General features: G+C 41.1%; 1 protein-coding gene across 1 annotated transcript; it reads right to left on the bottom strand.

Moving 5' to 3' along the window:
• Positions 1 to 4,757: 4,757 nt before the first annotated feature.
• On the bottom strand, positions 4,758 to 20,954 carry LOC121853850 (glutamate receptor-like). Its single transcript, XM_042348226.1, has 6 exons — positions 20,813 to 20,954; positions 12,386 to 12,603; positions 12,101 to 12,252; positions 11,631 to 11,741; positions 7,120 to 7,280; positions 4,758 to 4,939 (listed from the first exon to the last, which is right to left on the bottom strand). Exons 1-6 carry the CDS (start codon positions 20,952 to 20,954, stop codon positions 4,758 to 4,760), a joined length of 966 nt encoding a protein of 321 aa, XP_042204160.1.
• Between the last annotated feature and the right edge of the window lie 2,556 nt (positions 20,955 to 23,510).

The following is a 23,510-nucleotide window of genomic DNA, read 5'->3' as shown; positions in this document are numbered from 1 at the left end:
AGAGGTAATAACGAAATTGAAAGAAAAAGAAAGGGTAAATAAGAAAATAGAAACTGACCAAAACAAAATATGTAGCAATAGCAAAACTGCAAGACACCTCAACTAAAGTCTTGGAGAAAACTAAAGACCCCCCCTCACGCACAACCTACCTACATGAAATTGAGCGAAGGGCTACCATTTACAATACTAGCGACTATTATCCACGCACACATCAACAACGTCGCAAAACCGGGAACCTTCGGAAAAACGATCAGGGAAATGTTCGCTGTCAATAACCTGCTAGAGGTGAAATTCCCAGACGACGCCCCTTCAACAGAAATTTTCAAAATTATTACCGAGAGCAGCCTGGGAATTACAAAGACTCAGGAGCAAACAACCAAAGCTGTCGGAGAAGAAAACGTAATGGAAGTAGATCTCATCAGCCAACCAATCACACCACACCACAAATCACCAGAGAACACAACTCAGCAGACAGAGAAGTCACAGACCCCCGAAACTGACCCAACCAAAGGGAAATCAAGAAGAGAGATCCCACTGACCATCGTGCTCCCCCATTCTCATCAACCAGAGCGCAGGTAGCTGACCTAGGCGAGGAGACCGGCAACCGTTTCTATTCAGTCACCACACAACCGACAATGTCAAATGATAGACTTCTGCACGAGATCAAGGAAGGTACAGTCAAATTCACTTGCGAAGATGCCAGGGTAGAAGAAGCCCACATAGAAACGTTGATTAGGGGAGCAAATACAACAAAATTGAAAAGGTAGATGTAACTAAACACACAAAAAAGATCAAAAGAGGACTAAAGGAAGAAAGACATAGACACTCGACAGGAGAAACACGAGCCAGCAAACAACCTGCACCAAGCTCCAAGGATCCACGACTATACAAAACAGATCATTAATGATAATCCATCACAACGTTCTTGCCTGGACTCAAGCGAGAAAAACAGAACTCATAAACTTATACAACATTATAGACCCAGACATCATTCTTATCAACGCACACGGACGAAAAAACAATGAAAAATCAAAATATTTTAATTACCACGTATACCAATGGTAATTAAACAAACGATCTAATATAATTTTTTTATAACTTTCAAAGTAACTTCCTGACAGTAGAAACAAACACAGCCAAAGGACCAATAACAATAGGAACATTATACCTACCACTCAGAAAATTAATGTTCCCGACAGGAGACCTCCTAAAACTACCCAGACGAAACAGCCCGGCATACTTCTTAGGCGATTTAAATGCTAGATACACAACCCTTGGGCACCACAACAGAAATTCAACTGGAGTAATTCTGTTTAACCTAATCAAACAAGGCGGCATTACACACCTCGGCCCAGACTTCCAAACCTTTATAACGGGGGGAAACTCGGGAAACCCAGACATAATTCTGACCGACGACACAATACAAAAACACAAACGAGATCGATATTGCCTTAGAAACCTGGTATATAAAAATCACAACAGCCATGAAAAACAACATCCCCAAAACAACATATAGCACACTACCATATGCACAATTTCGCATGAAGAAAAGATCATTCAAATCAGATTCACCAATCCATGAGAATTCATAGAAACACACGGCTGGAACCTACGCTCCACAGTATTATATTAGGGTGTGTCATAGGAGGGAAGATCAGCTGAAACTAATGGCCCGTCACTTTTTTGGTAGATTTTAGTGTATATAAACAGAAAATAATTTCAGTTTCAATATTTTGCAACCTTTTGCTAGGTAAATTTTAGCGTGAAATTTATCGAAAATCTAAAGTACAGCTGCATTAGTGCATTACAATTAAATAGTGAACATTGCTTTCTGACTTCATTCTTTAACAACCCAACTAACAATATTTTTTTCTGTTTCAGATTCTGATGCATTTATAAGTTGATAATATTTGCGATGGCTGCTTGTGTCAGGACGAGGAACCAAAAATCCAGCCATCTCAGTCACTATCTTGGGTCTGGGAGAGAGCTCCTGAAGTCGGAGTTGCCTACATTGAGAGATGCTTTGAGATACGGTGTTTTAATCAGGCAAATCAGTGAAAAGAACCAAAGAACTTACACAAACAAAGACATTGCCAGTGATATGACCAAAGCTGTCTTGGCACAGTACACTCTGGCTAACGCTCAGTTCAAGCCTCCAGTCATAACAAGTCAGAAGAAGATTAGTGAGAGACTGCTAGCCAGTTGGGAAAAGGCAAGAGATATCTCTCTTGGGAGAGGAAAACTTGCAGTTAAGGACAGCTTTGCCAAGCAACTGGACCAGTTATTTGACATAATTACTTGCAAGTGCCCAATTGTTCTCTGTCCTGAGTTTGGATGCGATCGTGACTGTAAATCCGAGGCCCACATCTCCTGTATTTGCAAGCGTGAACTGAAGATTCCTGTGATCGAACTGGCATTTGTCAAAGCACAGAGAGAGAAGACTGGCATAGGGGCTCTCATGATTTCTAGCCAAGATATTCCGGAGTCCAAGAGACAGGAGGCTGCCACAGAGAGACAGAAGAGGAGAAGAGTTGCCGAGGAAAAGAGACTTGAGAAGGCCCAGGGTGAGGTAAAAAGGCCGATGATTGGAGTCAAGCTGATTCAGAGTTTAATGACTTCCCCATGGCTGATCCGAGTGCTGACCAGGAGAATGGTGACTTGTCCCTAACCCAGAAAAATAATGATCCCAAACCTTCCAGGCATAAGATTCGAAATAGGAAAGATATCCCGAGCATAGCTCTGGCCAGCATGCGACACCACACTGGTCTCAGAGAAACTGCAGAGATAGCAACAGCTGCCTGGATTGACGGTGGTTTGATAACACCTGATGATGTTCACCTGGTGATAGATCATAACAAAGTAAGGAGAGCTCAGGAGAAACTTGTCAGTAACCTAGAAGAGGAGTTTGATAAGGGGATAAGAGAAAATGGAATCAATTGTTTGTTCTTTGATGGGAGAAGGGATGACACTAAAGTGTTCATGAAAGTTGGAGATTCTGACAAATTGTTCCCTGCCATGGTGAAGGAGGAACACTACTCCTGCTGCAGTGAACCAGGAGGGAAGTATTTGTGGCATTTCACTCCAGAGAAAGACGACATCAGGAAACCAGCTGAGATAGTGGCAGATAACATTGTGAACTGGCTCAGAGAGAGGAACGTAGACCAGACCCTGCAGGCCATTGGAGGGGACAGCACCAACACGAACACAGGGTGGCAAGGGGGGGTTTTACAGTGGATAGAGCGGAAGATTGGGAGGAAGCTGGTCTGGATTGTTTGTGACCTCCACACCAACGAGTTGCCACTCAGACATCTGATTCAGGAGCTGGATGGCAAGACTCTTTCAAACAACAGATGGTCTGGTCCTCTTGGCAAGATGCTGGACTCTGCCACTGAGTTAGAAATAAATCCGAGCTTTGAAAAAATCACAGTTGGCCCTCCACTCGTTGAGCTTGCACATACTGTCATTGACGACCTGAGTACTGACCAGTACTATGGTTACATGATTTGCAGTGCCATCAAAACTGGGGTCATGCTTGATAGACTTGCTTACCTGCAGATAGGTCCAGTCTCACATTCTAGGTGGCTCACAACGGCTCTCAGGTTCTGCAGAATTTGGGTCGCTCATCATAAACTGAAAGGGAACCAGCTTCACAACCTGAGACTTATTGTCCAATTCATCGTGAGTGACTACTTGCCAAATTGGTTCAACACCAAGGTCAAGTCATCGTTCTCCGAAGGTCCGAGGCATGTTCTCTTCCAGCTTGAGCTCCTGAGGAGTCAGCCAAGGAAGGTTGTTCAGATTGTGGAGCAGACTGTGAGGAGATCTTCCTGGTATGCTCATCCCGAGGCAGTTCTGCAGACAATGCTCTGTAGTAAGGATGAGGAGGAGAGAAGAGTGGCAGTCAAAAAGATCTTGGATATGAGACTTATGAGAGGATCTGGGCATGACGAATCAGTTGGTGACGATTCCTTCAGGCTCAGGAAGACTCCTGAAGTCAATCTAGGTGCCAAGACCCTCACTGATCTCATAGATCTGGATAACATCCAGGCTGGCAGTGAGCCCCCTCTTACCTGCAGCCTCACCAATGTTCAAGTCAGAGCTTTCCTGGACAACCCCATGCATGTCCCTGCCTGGCCCTCGCACACCCAGAGTATAGAGCGTTGTGTACAGCAAGTGAGCGAGGCCAGCAGTCACGTGTACAGCCAGGAGAGGAGGGAAGGCTACATCCGAGCTCAGGTGGTCAGCAGGGAGGTGATGAGTAGAAACAGAAGCAAGAAAGACATGTTCTCTATGGTGTGCAGCAACACCGGGTCGTAGTAGTAAAACCGGTTTTTGTATTTGATGATTTTGTTTTCTAAAGGAATATTTAATTTAATAAATGTGTCAAGATCATTCGTTTCACTATTCTGGATCATTTTCATCCTAATAAATTAACCTGATACATTTACTTTACTTTAAATAAGCTATTTAGTGGTGTTGGTAAAAGGGTGGGAATACTGAATTTTCATAAGATTTCAAGTTAAAATTTACCTAGCAAAAAATGAAAACTTTTCAAATCTGAAGATATCACATGATTCTGCACATAGAACTACATCATTAATACCATGGGCCGATTTTTCAAACTCAAAAAAAAAAAATTCGCCTCCGTATGACACACCCTAGTATTATATAGAAACCCCAAAGAAAAATTAAAAGAAAGGTGCAAGATAAAAAAACAATGAGAAATGGAATCATCTAATTGGCAACAAACAAGCAGACTAAAAAAACCCAAAGCCCTTTAGACCAAAGTTAAAAATCTCATGGGAACCAACACAGACGAATACAGCTACCTTAGAGACAACAACGGCAAAAAGATCGCAGAACCGGATCTCAAAGAACCGATATTTAGAACATTTTAGAGCGTCATTTACCAAATCATGGATGAGGACAACAGAAACTTCTGCAGAGAAACAAAACAGATGGTGAGAACACACCTGAAAGAAAACACAGACAAAAGTCAACACTACAGGACAATCAACCTCTACATGTCAGACAACAACAACCCACCAATTACTCCAATAACCACACATGATATAAAAAAAACAATTGAGAGCCTCAAGATTAATTCACCCGGAATAAGTCAAATAAACAAAACCGTACTACAAAACATACCTCCACCAATGGTCAAACAGCTTGCAGATATCAGATATCTACAATGCATCAATAGCAGCCGGATTCTTCCCATCAAAATTTAAAATAGCTAAAAAAGACTTATTCCAAAACAAGAAAAGAACCCAACACAGGCAGAAAACTACAGACTTATATAACTCATCGAAACACCTGGAAAATCCTGGAAAAATAATAAATCATAGACTAAGAAACTACATTGAGCACGAAAATAAATGCCTCACCTATGGCTCATATATATGTCCAACTTATAATTGAAGCTTCCCAGCGTGTTCGAGTTAATGATGATGTTTGGTAACTTGTTCCACTCAACTACTTTTATATTTCCAAACCAGTTCTACCTATCTCATGCCTAAATCTAAACTTTTTTTAATTCAAAACTAGGATAGGAAACAGAGTCATCATTAATGGCACTAAATCCATTTTATTTTATTGGGCACCCCCCTACATCCTTGAGTAAGGTGAAGCGCAGAAGCGTTTACAGCGCCCAACAGGGAAGCGTGCTAAGTTCATGCTTGCCTTTATGTCTCATGAGTTAAGGGCGCAGAAGCCTGAAGAGTCAAGGGCGTAGAAGCCTGAAGAGTCAATGGTTTTATGTCAAGTTATTGGAAGCTCCAACAACTTTCGACTTACAGCAGGTGAACAGGGACTAATGGGGGCTAGGAAGTATGTCCAAACAACTTCCACCGGCCCGGGAATCGAACCCGTGACATCTTGCTTGCGAGGCAAGAGCGATACCGCTTCTACCACCGCCCCCACCTAAATCCAATTGTGGTAACGTCACTAGTGGAGTACGCCAAGACTCAGTAGTTGGACCATTACTAGTTATTATATAAATGAACGAAATCGATATTGGTGTAGACAACAACATAAGTAAATTTGCGTAAATAAACCTGACAAGGACTCCGCAAAACTACAGGAAGATCTTAACAGATTTTTTGTACTGACAAATGGTAGATGAAATTAATTACGCAAGGGTGAATTTTTACGTCTATATTGACATAGCACTGTTTTGGATTAAATTATCAAAGTGACATTCAGCATTTATAAATCGATCTATCAAGGCAGTTTTCTCGTCAGTGGTGTTTATAGAAAATGAATACCGTAACCGTCTTTTACTCACATAATTATAACCACATTTTTATTGAAAATTTATTTAATAATAGTGCTCACAAGCCACATATGAATTATGACTGACGTAATTTGTAGTGAAAATGAATGATGTAATGATGCACACGTCACTTATGAATTAAGGAAATATGACAAAATTATAACTAAGAAACTTGTATTTTATGCTGCTTTACCACGTAATTACACTCCAGGGTATAGAGCATTAAATGATGATATAAATATTTTACATATTAAACGTGACAGTTGTACCCTGTTTCTCCTAGAGTTTACTTTTACACTTCTCAATATATAATACATTTTCTTCAATATTTTTTCCAGTTAAAGACGTAAAAAAAATTATATTTGCGTTACAGTTTTTATGCGGAATCGGGTATTTTGCAAAATGAGTGGCATGCAAATTGGTAATTTTGCAACAGTTATCTTATTTAATATAAATAGTGACTTCAGGTCACACAGGATAGGCGACTCAACACTAGATGGGGTCGCTCTGGAAAATGCTTGGGAACCCCTGGGTTAGAGGAAGAGGAAGGAGGGAGGAAAGGATAGAGAATAGGTTTGTTGGATGGAGGGAAGGATGGAGGTAGGCAGAGGAGCGTAAATTTGGTTAAGTAGAGAGAAGTTACTATTGTTCATCTCATAATCTATGTATCTTTGTAGTGTTACTCATCAATATTACCTGTAATTGCCAACTGGAGTAAAAATAGATCCGAACAGTCTTTAGCAAAATACAACAACATGTGATAGATTAGACTTTACTTATCAATACAACTAACACCTGGATATGTGCTGAAGCAGGTAAAATAGCTTCATTAATTAGCTTACCGACTAACAGAACCGAGAACGGCCCCGACATGGCCTCAAGATTAAGAGGTGAGATACCCTCACTGATGTCCGCCGCAGGAGACTTGAGGCAGGTTGAGTGGTGAGCGATCTGGTCCCACAGCCACTTGTTCAGATGCCCTGTCTCCTTTAGGTGCGATATGCTGGTAGGAGATGTAAGAAGAGTTAAACACAAAGTCCCTATTAATGATGTGAAGTAAAAGATATCATTATATTGTACTGAGTGTATTGATGAACTCTTATAAAACTACGAACATCAATACCCACTCCATATCTAAATTTCAATTTTATCTGTAATAGTGACCTTATAAATGTGGTCATTTATTAGTGAACCTTGACCTTTGACCTTTAAAACGAGTATAAACAAATATTGACCAATTTATCTTTCACTTAACAGTATAACGAAAACCGGCCACCATTTACCAACTTTGAGGATTCACCTGAGGACCTCCTCTACACCTCTTGTCACCATTGCTTTTTAGTTTTATATGTTTACACACACACATACACACACACATACACTACTACTACTACTACTTTTTTTTTTGCCTCCAGCCTCCCCCAATAGCCATTCCTTTGCCACCATTTTATTACCTTAATATTAAATATCCTACCACTACTACTACTATTGCTGTCACTTGGAATCGAGTATGACGATCATCCGTCTATAATACAATGATATGAGTTATTGAGGATATCACCTTCGTTGGTTAGCTCTGTAGTAACTCAAGAGGCCGATACGGAATCGGCAGGGCCGTCCACAGATGTTGCACGTGTGGAGGGGGGGGGAGGACTACAACTAGTGCGGGAGGGGTGGCGGCAGCGTCTTTTCGGCGATGACACTTGTCTGCCTCAGTATGCGGTCGGGCTAACCCGAAAGTGTTACGATGTGGTATGATCGTCTCCAGATGAGGGGGCCAATTTGGCACTTTTTCAGGTTTGTCTTAACACTATCCTTATACCTTTTCCGTTGTCCGCCAGCGTTAAGTTTACCATTCGTTAGGTGACTGTAAGTAACATGGTCAGTCCAACGCATTTGTTCATGGATAATGGTAGCCTCGATGCTCCTATATTTGGTGCCAGCGAAAATACTGGCAGTTGTTCTTTCGTCTTCCGAGCGAAGTCGGAGGCTGGAAAGAAGGCTACATTGGTGAAAGTTTTCAAGTGCCTTGAGGTGCCTCCTGTATGTGATTCATGTTTCATTGCCATACATCAGGGTGGGAAGGATCACTGCTTGATACACATGCAGCTTTGAAGATAATTTCAGCTCCCTACAGTTGAAGACATGCGTACGGCGTCTGCCAAAAGCTTGAGAAGCAATCTGATCCGATGTTGAATCTCTTCATCGATGTTCGCGGTGGTGGCCAGGAGGGAGCCAAGGTACTGGAAGTGGGTAACATTAGAGAGGGTAGTATCGTTAAGCAGGATGATTGGTGGAGAAGTGGTTAAACCAGGGGCAGGCTGAAAGTGCATCTGAGTCATACGTGCATTCACCTCAAGGTCGAAGTGTGCATATGCATCTGCATAGGTGATTAGGATTTCCTGTAGGTCGCGTTCAATGTGAGCGACGAGAGTGAGGTCGACTGCATACTGAAGTTTAGTGATGGAAACTGCCGACACCTCCTGCCTGGAGTCATCTTATGTTGAAAAGACCTTTCAACTGGTACTGCATGTTACCCCCCTGTCCCGCAGGCTAAATTGGCACTGGCTCGAGTAAGCAAGGCATCCAAGAAAATGGAAAAGAGAGTTGGTGCAACTACACATTCATTTTTTTACCCCTGTTTTGGATAGAAAAAAATAGACTGGGCACCATTGTGTAGCACACTGCCGTTCATGTCATCGTCAAGTTGCCGCACAATGGCAATGAATTTTAGTGGGCACCCAAAACGACTGAAGGTTTCCCTGTTAGCTGAGTTGAAGGCTTTACTAAGGTCAATGAAGGCCATATACAATTCACGACGCTGTTTTCTGCACTTTTCCTGTATCCGATTGGCATCAAAGATCATATCAGTGGTGCCGTGTGATGGTCTAAAACGACATTAAGATTCTAGGACGAAGTTTTCCGCCTCAGGAAGAAGTCTTTTCCTATTTACGGGCTGCATTGCTTCTTACCATAGTTGCCACAGTCTGATCTGTCTCCCTTATTCATATCAATATTGACTATCGTGGCAACTTTTAGATCTTGGGGGATTTCCTCCTTCTCTCATACTGTATATTCTCCAGGAGTGAGTGCAGACACCGGTAAGTAGAGGTCCTCCTGCTTTAAACACCTCGGCTGGGATTCCACCAGGCCTTGTGGCTTTATCATTTTTCATCTGTTTGATGACAGTAGCTATAGTAGAGGGGATAATGGAAAAATCGTGCAAATAGTGATACAAGCATGAAATTTGGCATAATTATACCCTTGGGGCTAATTGTCAAATCTGCCTAATTGGCCATTTGGAAATCCAAGATGGCGGCCATTTTTCATGATGGCGGCCATTTTTCAAGATGGCTGCCAAATTGACCTTCGAAAGATGATTTTTTTTATAGAAATTGATGTAGTTGGTCAATCTAAATGATCTTAGTGTCGATATGTATGCTTTCAAGCTCAGATGATTTTTTTTTCTATTTCTGATACTCTCAGATATATATTTGTCTTATTTATGACTTGAAGCACTCCAGAGCTGATCCCCTTCTTCTTTGCGAACAACAATGTTAATTATGCCCGATGGTTTCCAATTCACCTTCGAGACATGATGTGCCTTGAGAAACAACATCCAGAGGTAGCCAGGAGTTCTACAAGGGGAACTTTGTTGTCCACAAGTCAGGAAGAGGGTTCTCTACCATTGCTATTGATCAAGCCCATAAACAAAACAATGCAGTGATTAAAGGCGATGGAGGAGCAATTGGGTTGACTGAGGACCCAGCAGCACTTTGTAGGTGGATGGTGGCTGGACCTGAAGTGAGTCGTCTTGTTGCTGGATATGAAGCTGCGTCAGGAGCAAAAGATGGAACCACCACCACCAGCCGACATGAGTAGTGGGGCCATATATTGTTTTAGAGGAACTGAAAATTTTCGCTTCTTGTGTTGTTCTGCAATTTTTTGCATTTGCCAGCTTTTATTTTTCCACCATTCCTTCTTTAGTTTTTGAAGTTTGTGCTGGACTACCTTTCTATTCTCGAGGCAAGTATCAGCTTTGGTGCGAGACTTAGGGTTCTTCTGCCAGTCAGTGAGAGTTGCACATTTACTACTGACGAGTACTTCGATATCCTGGTAGTTTACCTCAAACCAAGCCCCTTGTTTTCTTTTGATCAGGCCTAGTGTCTATTTGCAGGATTTTGTGATGACAGCTTTGATGGGACCATTTTTGACACTGGGATTTTGGTTGTTTGTTGAAAGGTTGTTTATCGGCTTATCGTTGAGCTGCTCTCTGAAGGCATGTGCTACTGCTGGATCCTCCAATCTCTTGGTGTTTAGAGCCTTTTCTGGAGGCTTATTGCCTTCGCCGTTTTGGGAGACGAGAAGGGAGAGTTTGGCTCTGACGAGCCGGTGATCTGTATCACATTGGTCTGAGCCACACATGGTTGGGGTTATGAGGATATCTCGAAGATCTTTTCCTCTGACAATGATGTAGTCATTGAGATGCCAGCGTTTGGCCAAGAAACCTGAACTTGTTAGCCTGCTTAAACAAGGTGCTGGTGATTGTGAGGTTGTGTACAGCACACCTGCTGAGGAAGAGATGGCCGTTGGGATTATACTTGCCTTCTCCATTTCATCCTATGATTCCCTGCCATATGTCAGCATCTCTGCATTCTCTGCCAACTCTGGCATTGAAGTCACCTAGGAGCACAACCCAACCTTCCTTCTCTGGGGTTAGAGATTTTCATTCTGTCAAGGTTGGCGTAAAAGTCCTCCTTGATGTCATCCTCTGCATCTAGTGTTGGGGAGTATGCACTGATGAAGAAGGCATGACGTGAGTGATTCTTTTGGATTTGCAGCATCATGAGGTGCTCGTTGATGCCAACAGGCAATTCATCTAGCCTATGTAGGATGGATTTGCGAATGGCAAAACCAACTCCGTAAATGAAGTCTCTCTCTCTACAGCAGGCTTACCCTTTCAGAAGAAGGTATAGTGGGACCCCCATTCTGTGAGTTGACCCTCGTCTGGGAGCCGGGACTCACTAACGCCTACTATGTCAATGGTACACCGCGACAGATCCATAGCCACAAGGCGGTTTTCTTTCAAGACACTCATTAGTGCCAGTAGCCAAAAGGGTACTGATATTCAATGCAGAGACCATAAGAGGTTGTTTAACTTGTTTTTGCTTTGGTCTGTGATTTGTTATGCATAGGGAAATGCACTGTAATGCATTGCATTATGCAAAGCGAAATATTTGTGTATATATATATATATATATATATATATATATATATATATATATATATATATAAAATATTTTCTTATAGTTCATCAAATCAATCACGATAAAAAATCAGAACTACAACTCACATCTTGTTCGCCTGAGACAAGTATTTGGACTTGGTCTTGAAGGGGATAGAGAGAATCCCGTTGCTGTAAACTTTCTCCCGAGAGATGTACAGATGACACCTGCCAGTCGTGCTGTAACACATGATAACTTTCTTTCTATTATTATAACTTATAATGTTTACCTTAATGTTTACCTGTCAGTGAATACTAATAGTATTATATTGATTATTTTATGATTGAACATTATACATTTTAATCGGATTCTTGTACTTCAAGTTTGGAAAATGTAAAGGAAAAATAATTTTACTTTTCGTAATATATACAGGATAGTTGATATAAAATACCAAGCAATGATCTCAGAGAAGAGAAAGAAAATTCGAGTAACAGAACATGGACTGAAAGAGTAATATGTTGTAATATTTTCTCCGCTCAAATTAATAAAAAATAAGTCCCCAGAAAAGATCACAGGATGTAGTTCAGAGTATCCTTACCTAAAATCCCAAGACATGGCCTTCATGATGGTAATGCTGTCGCAGATGCCGGCGTACTGCCCGTTTGCGATTTCTTGCCGCGCCACAAAGCAATTCAGGAAGGTACCAGAACTCCCATCAAAAATTTTCTTGCCCAAGTCATCTTCTGACTCCTGTGTGATTACGTCGTAACGCAATACATTTCCTTAAGTTACTATCGTCTGATGTGCCGATGATGGTAATATGAATATTATAATATAAATATCCTGTCGTAGGATTCTCAGTCAGTAATTTCAAAAATTTTACCTCGAAAAAGGAGTACATCATTGAATCAGCCTCTAGGCGCCAGGGAAGATCAGTCTGTGATGCTAAGTCAGCCAGGGAGTCTATGGGGATAGTGACCCGAGGCACCGTCAACATGGCCGTCAGGATGCCGCTGTAAGAGGACATGAACACTAAGGAGGCCAGAAGCCATGTGGTCACTATGAGGCGGCCTCCATTCTTCCTGGGCAGCCACTCTGAGCCTGTGAGAGGATAGAAGGTGATCATGACTATTTAGGAGGCCAGAAGCCATGTTGTTACTATGAGACAGCCTCCGTTTTGTTTACTAACAGCAGACCTACAGTACATTTAACCCCAAATACTAATTTACTCCACTCCATAACATAAACATAAGCGAATATGAACAAGATGCAGTACATTATTAGAATATCATTTCCACCAGAACTCGGAGACTCAACGAGCGGTGTTAAGGCAGAGTTAGAAATAAAAGAGACTTGCTTAGAGCGGTTGTATGTACCGAGAATGTAGACGTCATAACAATCACCGAAACTTGGATGAATCTCGCAAGCAAGAACTTTTTATCAGAGTATCTACTTGAAGGGTACAACCTTTTTTCACAAGGACAAGGAGGGTAGAAATGTGGCAGAGGTCGCACTCATCGTCAGAGATACATTAAAATGTTGTATTAATAATACAATAAAGGGTGAAATAGGAACTGAGTCTGTATGGGTAGAAATTGCAGAAGGAAGAGAAAAACTAATTATGGGAGTGATTTACAGGCCTCCAAGTCTAGGGAAAGAAGCAGCTCAGCCTATATGGCAGTAAATGAGTAGAGCAGCAAGATACAACAACCTGTGCATTATGGGGGATTTCAACTTAAAAAATATTGACTGGGACAACATTATACAGCAGGTGACTTTTAATCTGAACGCTTCCTAGATGCAGTTGTGTTCTGACCTCACTAGGGGAAAGGTCACGGCCACAGTTGTGTTCTGACCTCACTAGGGGAAAGGTCACGGCAGGGTTAGCTCCGGAGGGATAATTATCAGATATGGCCAGAGCTATGTGCGGTCTTGGGTATAAGAGTTTGTTGACCAAACTGGAGTGGTCCAAGGAAGAATTGGCGAGGGCCAAGTTAGAAATTGAGAGGGCCACGTTGGAGAACTTGAAACTAAGGAAAGAGCTGGCGATGTTAAAAGGAGAGGCTGGACGAGTAAAGCCAGTGTCTGACGAAAAATCAAGCGAGTGGAAAATTGTGAGTAGTGTGAAGACAAAGCTGGTGGTGAAGAAGCACACGAAGGATACGACAACAACGACAATAACAACTAAGTGTACCAACCCGTTCAGTCCCTTGATAGACGAATTGGACGTTAGTACAGTCAGGGGCAGGGATGAAAAGGAAGGTATAAAAACTTTAATTGTTGGTGACTCACAGGTAAGGTACATGGACAGGGCCTTTTGTGGTAAAAACAAAAATAGGATGAGGGTGTGTTTGCCAGGAGCTGGGGTGGGGGATATAATTGACAGGATGGACAATATCTTGTCTGGTAATGGGAACAAACCCATTATCTGCCTCAGTGCAGGAGGCAATGATATTGGCCGGTGTAGGAGCGAGGAACTTCTTGATAAGTTCAAGGCAGCCATAGATCGTATTAGGACTAAGGGAGGGATCCCTATCATATGCGGTGTCCTGCCTAGAAGGAGAGTTGGCAGTGAATGGTTGTCAAGGGCAGTTGGTGTTAACGACCGTCTTGACAGATATTGCAAGTCAATATCAGTTCCATTCATTGACAACTGGGACAACTTCTATGGCAGAAGGGACCTTTATGCTAGGGATGGGGTGCACCTGTCTAGGGATGGAGTAGCAACCCTGGCTGGGGCTCTAGAGGGGGCAGTTCAAGAGATATCGAAGTCTTTAAACTGCTAAGAGAACATATGGGCACGGGGGTGGAGGAGACTGCAGTGGAAGCGGGTAAACAAGGCGAAAGATTACAGGGAAGTAGTGTTAGGAATGATGACAAAACTAAATTAGACAGGGAGTTTAAAACTAAACGCGGTAAGGGGAGGACTCAGAACACGACTAACTTAAATGTATACTACGCGAACATTAGAAGTATGAGAAACAAAATGGATGATATTAAGGCCTTGGTATGTAACGAAGAAATCGATATAATTGCATTCACTGAAACATGGATCAACCTAGACACACGTGAATTACCAGTCGAATACCAAATTGCTGGTTACAAACTGTTCCATACCGATAGGCAGACCAGGAAAGGAGGCGGAGTAGCAATCTATGTTAGGGATAATCTGAAGTGTGAAATAAATAAGGAAATAAAAACTGAGAGGAATACAGAAACAATTTGGATAGAATTAAGCGACGGTCGGGAAAAATTAATCACAGGAGTAATATATAGACCCCCAATCTTGATAGAGTCCATGAGCGACTTATCTGGGATGAAATGCGCAGGGCTTCCATACACAACAAAGTCTGTATAGTAGGCGACTTTAACCTTGGCCAAATAGATTGGACCGACCTTACGGGTAACTCAGAATCAGAGGATTTTCTCGAGACGATCCAGGACTGTTTCCTAAGTCAACATATAACCGAACCCACACGGGGTAATAATATATTGGATTTAGTTTTGTCAAACAGAGAAAACCTCATTAGCAATGTCGAGGTAGGGAACGAACTTGCAAACAGCGATCACAAAGAAATTCGATTCCAGTTAGATTTTCAGGGCAGACGTAAGGAAAATTCCACTAAAGTACCAGATTTCAGAAGGGCAAACTTTGACAGTTTAAAGAGGCAGCTGAGAGAGGGGGTGTCGCGCTTGGCCATGAACCTGACAGATGACGCGAACCTGATAACGAGATCTGAGATTGCCGAGTTCCACGACAATTTAAATAGTGAGTTACTTAATGCACAAAGGCAGAACATACCATACAAAAAACTCAGATCAGACAACAACGACCCTAAATGGATAAATAATTATTTAAAGAACATCATTGGCCAAAGGAAGGCTATAGGTAGAAGGATAAATCGTGGCGAAATTCACCTCCGGGACTATTATAGGGTATTGGCGAGTAGGGTTAAAACCGAGATAAGGAAAGCAAAGAGGAATAATGAGGTAAGGATAGCAAGGGAGGCGAAGACAAACCCCAAAGGATTCTACCAAATGTATCAAACTAAAACACGAGAAAAGATTGGACCAATACTGTCAGACTCTGGCGAGCTCACTGATAACGACGGAGAAATGAGCAATAATTTGAATAAACATTTTTCACCAGTTTTCACCACCGAAAATTTAAACATGATACCTGAGGACCGACTCTATTCAGAGATAGCAAGAAAACAAATTAAGTGATAGTAGACTAGTAACGATGTTAGTAAGCAAATATACAAACTAAAGCCTAATAAGTCACCTGGTCCTGATGAGATATTTGCCAGAGTATTAAAGGAATGTAAGGAAGAGCTTAGTATGCCCTTAGCAAAGTTGTTTAACATGTCATTAAAAACAGGTGTAGTACCAGAATCCTGGAGGATAGCGAATGTAATACCGATTTTCAAGAAGGGGGATAGATCACTATCTTCTAACTACCGCCCAATCAGTCTAACATCAATAGTAGGCAAATTACTGGAAGCAATCATTTCAAACTCTATTCGAAATCACCTGGAGAAGCACCGATTGATCAATGATTCCCAGCATGGCTTCACAAGCGGACGTTCTTGCCTAACTAATCTATTAACATTCTTTTCATCAGTTTTCGAATCGGTGGACGAGGGGCACAATTATGATGTGGTATATCTCGACTTTAGCAAAGCCTTCGACAGAGTCCCCCACGAAAGACTAATTAGAAAGGTAGAAGCTCATGGCATCAAAGGTGACATCCTTAAATGGATTAGGGCGTGGTTACAGGACAGAAAACAGCGAGTGAGCATTAACGGCACTAAGTCCCATTGGAGCAACGTCACAAGTGGAGTTCCCCAAGGCTCAGTACTTGGACCATTATTGTTTATTATATACATAAACGACATAGATATCGGCATAGACAGCAACATAAGTAAATTTGCTGATGATACTAAAATAGGACGTGTTATCAAATCTGACGAGGACTCGGCAAAACTACAGGAGGATCTAAACAAATTTTTCGAATGGTCTGAAAAATGGCAGATGAAATTCAACATCGACAAATGTAAAGTACTCAGTATAGGAAATGTAAACAGGGAAACCAGATACCAGATGAACAACGATGCCATAGAGAAATCCGACTGCGAGAGAGATTTAGGAGTAATGATAAGTAGGAACCTTAAGCCAAGTAAACAATGTGTTTTTGCTCGTAACAAGGCTAATAAAGTACTTGGGTTCATACAAAGGAGTGTTAGTTACAAGACTAGCGAGGTCATCCTAAAACTGTATCTTGCTCTAGTGAGACCACACCTGGATTACGCAGTCCAGTTCTGGTCACCGTATTACAGAATGGATATAGAATCCTTGGAAAGAATTCAGAGGAGAATGACAAGACTAATCCCGGGCATTAGGAACCTTGAGTATAGAGACAGGTTAAAGCATCTTAATCTGCACTCCCTTGAGAGACGTAGAGCGAGGGGCGACCTGATAGAGGTGTATAAGTGGAAGGCAGGGCTAAACAAAGGGGACATTACAAAGGTACTCAAATTATCCAACCAGGAGCGAACTCGTAACAATGGTTTTAAATTGGACAAATTTAGATTTAGGCGTGAAATAGGTAAACACTGGTTTAGAAACAGAGTAGTGGATGAATGGAACAAGTTACCAAATATCATCATTAACTCGAATACGCTGAATTGCTTCAAACATAGGTTGGATGCTCATATGAGCAATAGGGGTTGGGTGTAAACGGGACTGCCCAGTATGGGCCAATAGGCCCGCTGCAGTTTCCTCCATTCTTATGTTCTTATGTTCTTAGTACAGGATATTTTTTTTCAACAACTAATTACAGAAACTACTATAGATGACAATATATTAGACTTAGTATTAACAAATAAAAAAAAATATTATCAAAGATATCACAAAAGAAAAGAACTTGGGAACAGTGATCACAGATAAATCAGGTTTACCCTAAATGTGGAAACGAAAAATAATGGTCAGAGTCACAGACTTTCGATAGGTGGATTATGAGGGGGTAGGAAGGAACATATGTGAGGTCACATGGGAACGGTCAGGTCAGTCTCTGGTAGGAATGGGTGAGGTCACCGGCAACACACTAGGCGATGACGACAATACTAAATTCACTATTATACTACGTAAAGCACAAGAACAAAATATACCATACAGAAAAATTAGGTCAAATAAGAATGAGCCAAGGTGGAGGACCGAAAAATTAAACATGACATTAGAATAAAGAAAGGAATTTAAAAGAAAATAAGGGAAGGGGAGAAGCATCTCAGAGATAAGTATAAGGAACTATCTAGGAGGGTTAAGAAAAATGTACAGAAGGCAAAGAGGGACTACAAAATCAGGATAGCAAGAGAATCCAAGGCGAATCCCAAGGGATTTTTCCAGGTATATAAGACAAAGGTGAAGGACAAAGTGGGGCCTTTAAAGTCAGAGAGAAGGGGAGTGATCGATGATAAAGGGGAAATAAGAAATGCATTAAACAGCTACTTCATATCAGTTTTCATAGAAAAAATTACGAAGAAACGCCAGAGGTGGAACTGATATTTCGGGGAAATGAAGAAGAGAAACTAGAGGATATCACTCTCAGAAAAGAGGATGTTCTTAAGAAGATAAATAAATTAAAAAAGATAAAATCCCCAGGGCCGGATGAAATCTTTCCTCGAGTTTTGAAAGAGTAAATGGAACAGATTAGCGTACCCTCGTAAATTTATTTACAAAATCATTAGACATGGGAGTTGAGCTAGACTTGTGGAGACAGGCAAATGCAGTACCCATATTCAAAAAGGGAGACAGAGTATCAGCGTCAAATTACTGGCCGATTAGTTTGATGTCAGTTGTAGGAAAATTTGTTGAATCAATTATAGCAAATATTATCCAATCGCATTGAAAGAAAAACAAATTAATCTACGACTCTCGACAAGGATTTACAAATGGAAAATCTTGTCGAACAATTCTGCTGACGTTTTTTCGGAAAGTCTGTGAGGTAGTAGATCATGACAAAAATTACGATGTTCTTTACTTCGACTTTAACAAAGCATTTGACAAAGTACAGCATCAGAGGCTTCTGATAAAAGTTAAGGCTCGTGGTATCGAGGGGAAAGATTTAAATTGGATAAAATCATTGCTCATCGATAGAACACAGAGGGTCAGCATAGATGGTTTTAAATCTGAGTGGGACTGTGTAACCAGTGGGGTTCCCCAGGGGTCAGTACTGGGCCCATTGTTGTTCATAATCTACATAAACGATCTAGATACTGGGATCAGCAGTGACATAAGCAAGTTTGAGGATGACACCAAAATAGGGCGGCAGGAGTCTTCAGAAATGGCAAATGAAATTCTACACCAGCAAGTGCAGCGTACTTAATATTGGAAGATCAAATACTGTCAATGTATGCAGCCTTAACAACATCAACCTAGAGAAGTCGGCTTGTGAAAGAGACTTAGGGTACTCGTAAGCCCGGACCTACGGCCTAGAAAACAGTGGGTTTATGTTCGAAATAGGGCAAACAGAGTATTAGGTTTTATTTTTCGAAGTGTAAGTAATAAGAGTGCGGAGGTCATATTGCAATTATATCTTACACTACTTAAGCCGGACCTCGATTATGCTGTTCAGTTCTGGTGCCCTTATTATAGAATGGATATCAATTCACTGGAGTCGGTGCAGCGAAGAATGACGAAAATGATTCCGGGACTTAGAAACCTCCCCTATCAAGTTAGATCAAAGAAACTAAACTTGCATTCTCTAGAAAGACAAAGAGTGCGGTGAGATATGATAGAAGTATATAAATGGGTGAAAGGAATCAATAAAGGTGCTATAGATGAAGTTCTTATAATATTTGAGCAGGATAGGACTCGTAGCAACGGATTTAAGTTGGATAAGTTTAAGTTTATGTTTAGGAGGGAGATAGGAAGAAACTGGTTCACAAATAGGGTGTTAGATGAGTGGAACAAGCTTAGTAACTTTGTAGTAAGTGCTGGAACTCTGGAAAGTTTCAAAAGGAGGCTAGATAGGTTCTTGGACGATAGAGAGTGGTTGTAACTCTCGACAGGAGCTGCCATGCACAGGCCAACCGGCCTATTGCAGACTCCTTATTTTCTGATGTTCTTATGTTCTAATGTCACACGAGATTGCAACTAAGTTTTTCCTGTATCTCTCAGCACCGAAATGTCGGTCTTCACTTGGCCGAAATCGGCATCACTCCCGAGTTTAACGGAGAGCCACTAGTATATTGAATTAAAGCTAATGTTTTTTTGTCATATATATTCTGTATATGTCCTTATGATAATTTTAATAATGCCACAATATATAAAGTACATGAAATGATTTATGAATTCATAGTATATGTATACTAGCATTGATTTGACAGTCATGTTTACAATTTCACAGTACGCACTCGTAGTCCTCCTTCTACCAAGCCATGGCGAGTCTACAAACGTTGTCTTTCTGTCTATATTTGACACAGCCTAAAATGACAACAACTACCATAGTAATATGATCAACGAGATCTATCTTGAATGTTTATGTTTTTATGATGCTGGAATTCCACTCGCCTCGTGACCGCTTAATGTTTGCCGGTTGGACATATTGCTGGTTTAGGTGTCGTGTGAAGCCACCTATACAGCTTCTAATTTATATTGATGTGCCCTGTATTACCGGGAGCAGTGAGTGTCTTTAAATTACAGTTAAGTCGTAGATTCAGCGAAAATCGAAATGTACTGTATCATACAGTCTCTGGTCAAGGCTTACATCATTGAGATCAACATAAAAAATAATTAAGTGACGAGAGAATGATCATAGACATCTCCGACGCAGCCACTAACTCCTAAGAACATAAGAATTGATTAAACTGCAATGGACCATACTAGGCACCCAACTCACATCGCTTATATTTGAAGCTACCCAGCGTGTTTGAGTGACTAATAATAATGTTCGGTAACTTCTTCCAGTCATCCACTCCTCTATTTCCAAATCAGTGTTTACCTGCCCCACGCCTAAATTTAAATTTGTCTAAATTATGCATGACCTCGACCTTAACTACAGAATTAAAAGTAATCATGTTCTAAGGTACACAAAAGAAGCAAATAAATATAAAGAGAGAAACAAATATTTTGATCACTTTATTTAAAAATTATGGGCAAATGCTTTAACTTAAAATTAAGAAACAGGCACTAAACATAGGCAAAATAAACCTGATTTAATACTTCTATTGTCTCCACGTAAAGCTATGTAATATCTTCCGGTACCGAGGCTGCCAAGCACTGCTACTTTCTAACAACTTGAAGGAGTTACCCTCTTGGCTGAGAGCCTTGATGGCCCACAAGGTGATCTTTGAGCAGGTGGAGGTGTGGTGGAGGCTGAAGAGTCTTGCCTCACACCTTACTACACAGTTCTGCGCCGCGATTATCAACACCAGACTCACCAGTACCAACATCCACACCTGTCAGGAGTTGGCATAGTGATGAAGATAATAATAATATTATTATTATTAATAATAATAATAATAATAATAATAATAATAATAATAATAATAATAATAATAATAATAATAATTATAACAATAAATAATAATAATAATAATAATAATAATAATAATAATAATGATAATAATAATAATAATAATAATAATAATAATAATAATAATAATAATAATAATAATAATAATAATAATAATAATAATAATAATAATAATATTAATAATAATAATAATTATAACAATAAATAATAATAATAATAATAATAATAATAATAATAATGATAATAATAATAATAATAATAATAATAATAATAATAATAATAATAATAATAATAATAATAATAATAATAATAATAATAATAATAATAATAATAATAATAATAATAATAATAATAATAAAAGTTTATGATATATATAAAACACGAATTTTCTGGAAAATATACACATTATATATTAATATTTCTCAAGATCATTAGACTCGTAGACTCTGGAGGGAATATACGAGTAAATACTGTTAATTATATTTTTGTTTTTGTTTTTTACATCTCATCTTTATTTGTAGGTTGCTAAGATTAAATTTTACACAGTGGCGAACAGTAGTAGGTAGTAGTTGGTAGTGTTGAGTTGTGGTGGTGAAGGGAGGATGGGGGTCGTGACAGCTCCGGGTTTTTCATAAAATCACGGGGTCTTAAAAGGGACAACCAGCCAGAACTACTAGAATTATTACTTGTGAATGCTTAGTGCGTGAAGTGATCACAGTGTCATCCACCTGAGTGGATATTGGTAATAGTTATTGGAGAGCCGGGGACTGTATGGGATGTGGCGCTGGTGTTGGTTAGAATTTAGAATTTGCCCGGCAATGGGGCTAGTTTATTAGGCACCCCCTTACATACTGTGCATGGTGAAGCGCAAAAGCGTTTACAGCACCCAGCTGGGAAGCATACATAGTTCATGCTTGCCTTCATGACTCATGCATTAAGGGCGTAAAAGCCTGAAGGGTCATAGGTTTTGTCAGCAAGTTACATAAAGTGACAGAATAATGAGTGTATGGGGGGAAAATTCCCGCTACAATTCATCTGTTTATGGCAAAGTGTGGCAGGTCCTTAATAATGTCAAGTGGCAGGCTTGTCTCTAGGAGGAGGGATATATGGTCAGGGAGGGACGAGGTGTCGGGTAACGGCTGGGAACCTGTAGGAGGAGGTCATAGGGCAAGTGAGGATGTAGTGAGGGGTGTGAGAGTCGGGTTGACAACAAAGTTTACAAATAGTGAGGCCAGGCTCAGGGTTGCCAATGTACTCCCATAGGTACCTGTACCCTAGACGTAGTCTCATGTACACAATCTGTTGGTATCTAGTCATGGATTGATATTCTTTGTAGTTAGTGCCACGTAGACCGTGGCTTATAACCCGAGCAGGTCAAGGGTGGCAACGGTCCCGATCGCCCCGTGCCCAGCCCCACCCCACCCAGCCCCGCCACTCCCGGCCCCGCCCTGCCCGTCTACCAGAACACCAACCTTACCCTCCTCTCCCAAACCACAATCACCTACCTCTCCCACTCCCAGGTGGACATCATGTCTGGGAAATGTGTTTGTCAGTGCTCAGGCCTGAATCAGAAATGCACAACCTGTATTTGTGTGAAATATAACACACGATGTGTGGGTTGTAAGAAAGGGGCCAGCTGTCAAAATCCCTACGGCAGATTTCCATCAGACGATTGTAGTGAGCCCACTCAGTCGGAAAATACTGTTCACGAGGTGAATGACATACAGTCAACAAATTGGAAAGGCATGTCGGGGGACGATGCGAAAAAGTGGGTCAAAGAAGCCCCCTCAGAAGTGGCCAGGTGGACGCCAGCTAACCTCTTTGAACAACCCAAGTGTGCGTCCACCAAAGAAATGATCCGAGAGACGACTTGCTTCATCATCAATTACACTCACGACACCTCCCTCGCCCCATTAGCTCTTCAATTACTGGCCATAATACCCCATCTATTCTGTCAGAGGACACACGCAAGGCCTATGTGCAAAGAAAATGTGGTAGCAATGAATAGAAGATTGACAATATGGCAGAAAGGGTCCCTTGATGATGTCCTATGCCGGGGGTTCCCAAACCTGGGGTCGGAAGGCTCATTAGGTAGGGTCACAAAGAGGTCATGGGGTCGGTGGGGTAGCTGGGGTCCTTTGGGTCTGCCAGCTAAGGTCACATGAGGAGAGTATGGGTGGAGTAACTGACCAGTCCCTCCCACTCTCCCACCACTAACCTAGAACAGTTGAGCTGTGCAGTACCCCGCCCACCTCCACCCCCAGTAAAGGGTGGGGCCGGTCGGTGACTGTCAGGCCAGGTGACAGGTCGCAACGTAAGATGATTTGATCTTGCCGACACTTGCCAAGCATCGGCAAGATGCCGCAAGATCAAAGGTTTCGAAGAGGCTCGCAAAAGAATTTTTCATCATCGTCATAAAAATAAAACCAAGTCTCAGTCAATTTTAAGCAGAGCACTATCTCACAAGGAAAGG

The sequence above is a fragment of the Homarus americanus genome, unplaced genomic scaffold (assembly GCF_018991925.1).
Source record: "Homarus americanus isolate GMGI-L3 unplaced genomic scaffold, GMGI_Hamer_2.0 scaffold18703, whole genome shotgun sequence".
NCBI lineage: Eukaryota > Metazoa > Arthropoda > Malacostraca > Decapoda > Nephropidae > Homarus > Homarus americanus.
The sequence above is the reverse complement of the archived record's forward strand: the minus strand, read 5'-3'. Positions and strand labels throughout refer to the sequence as shown.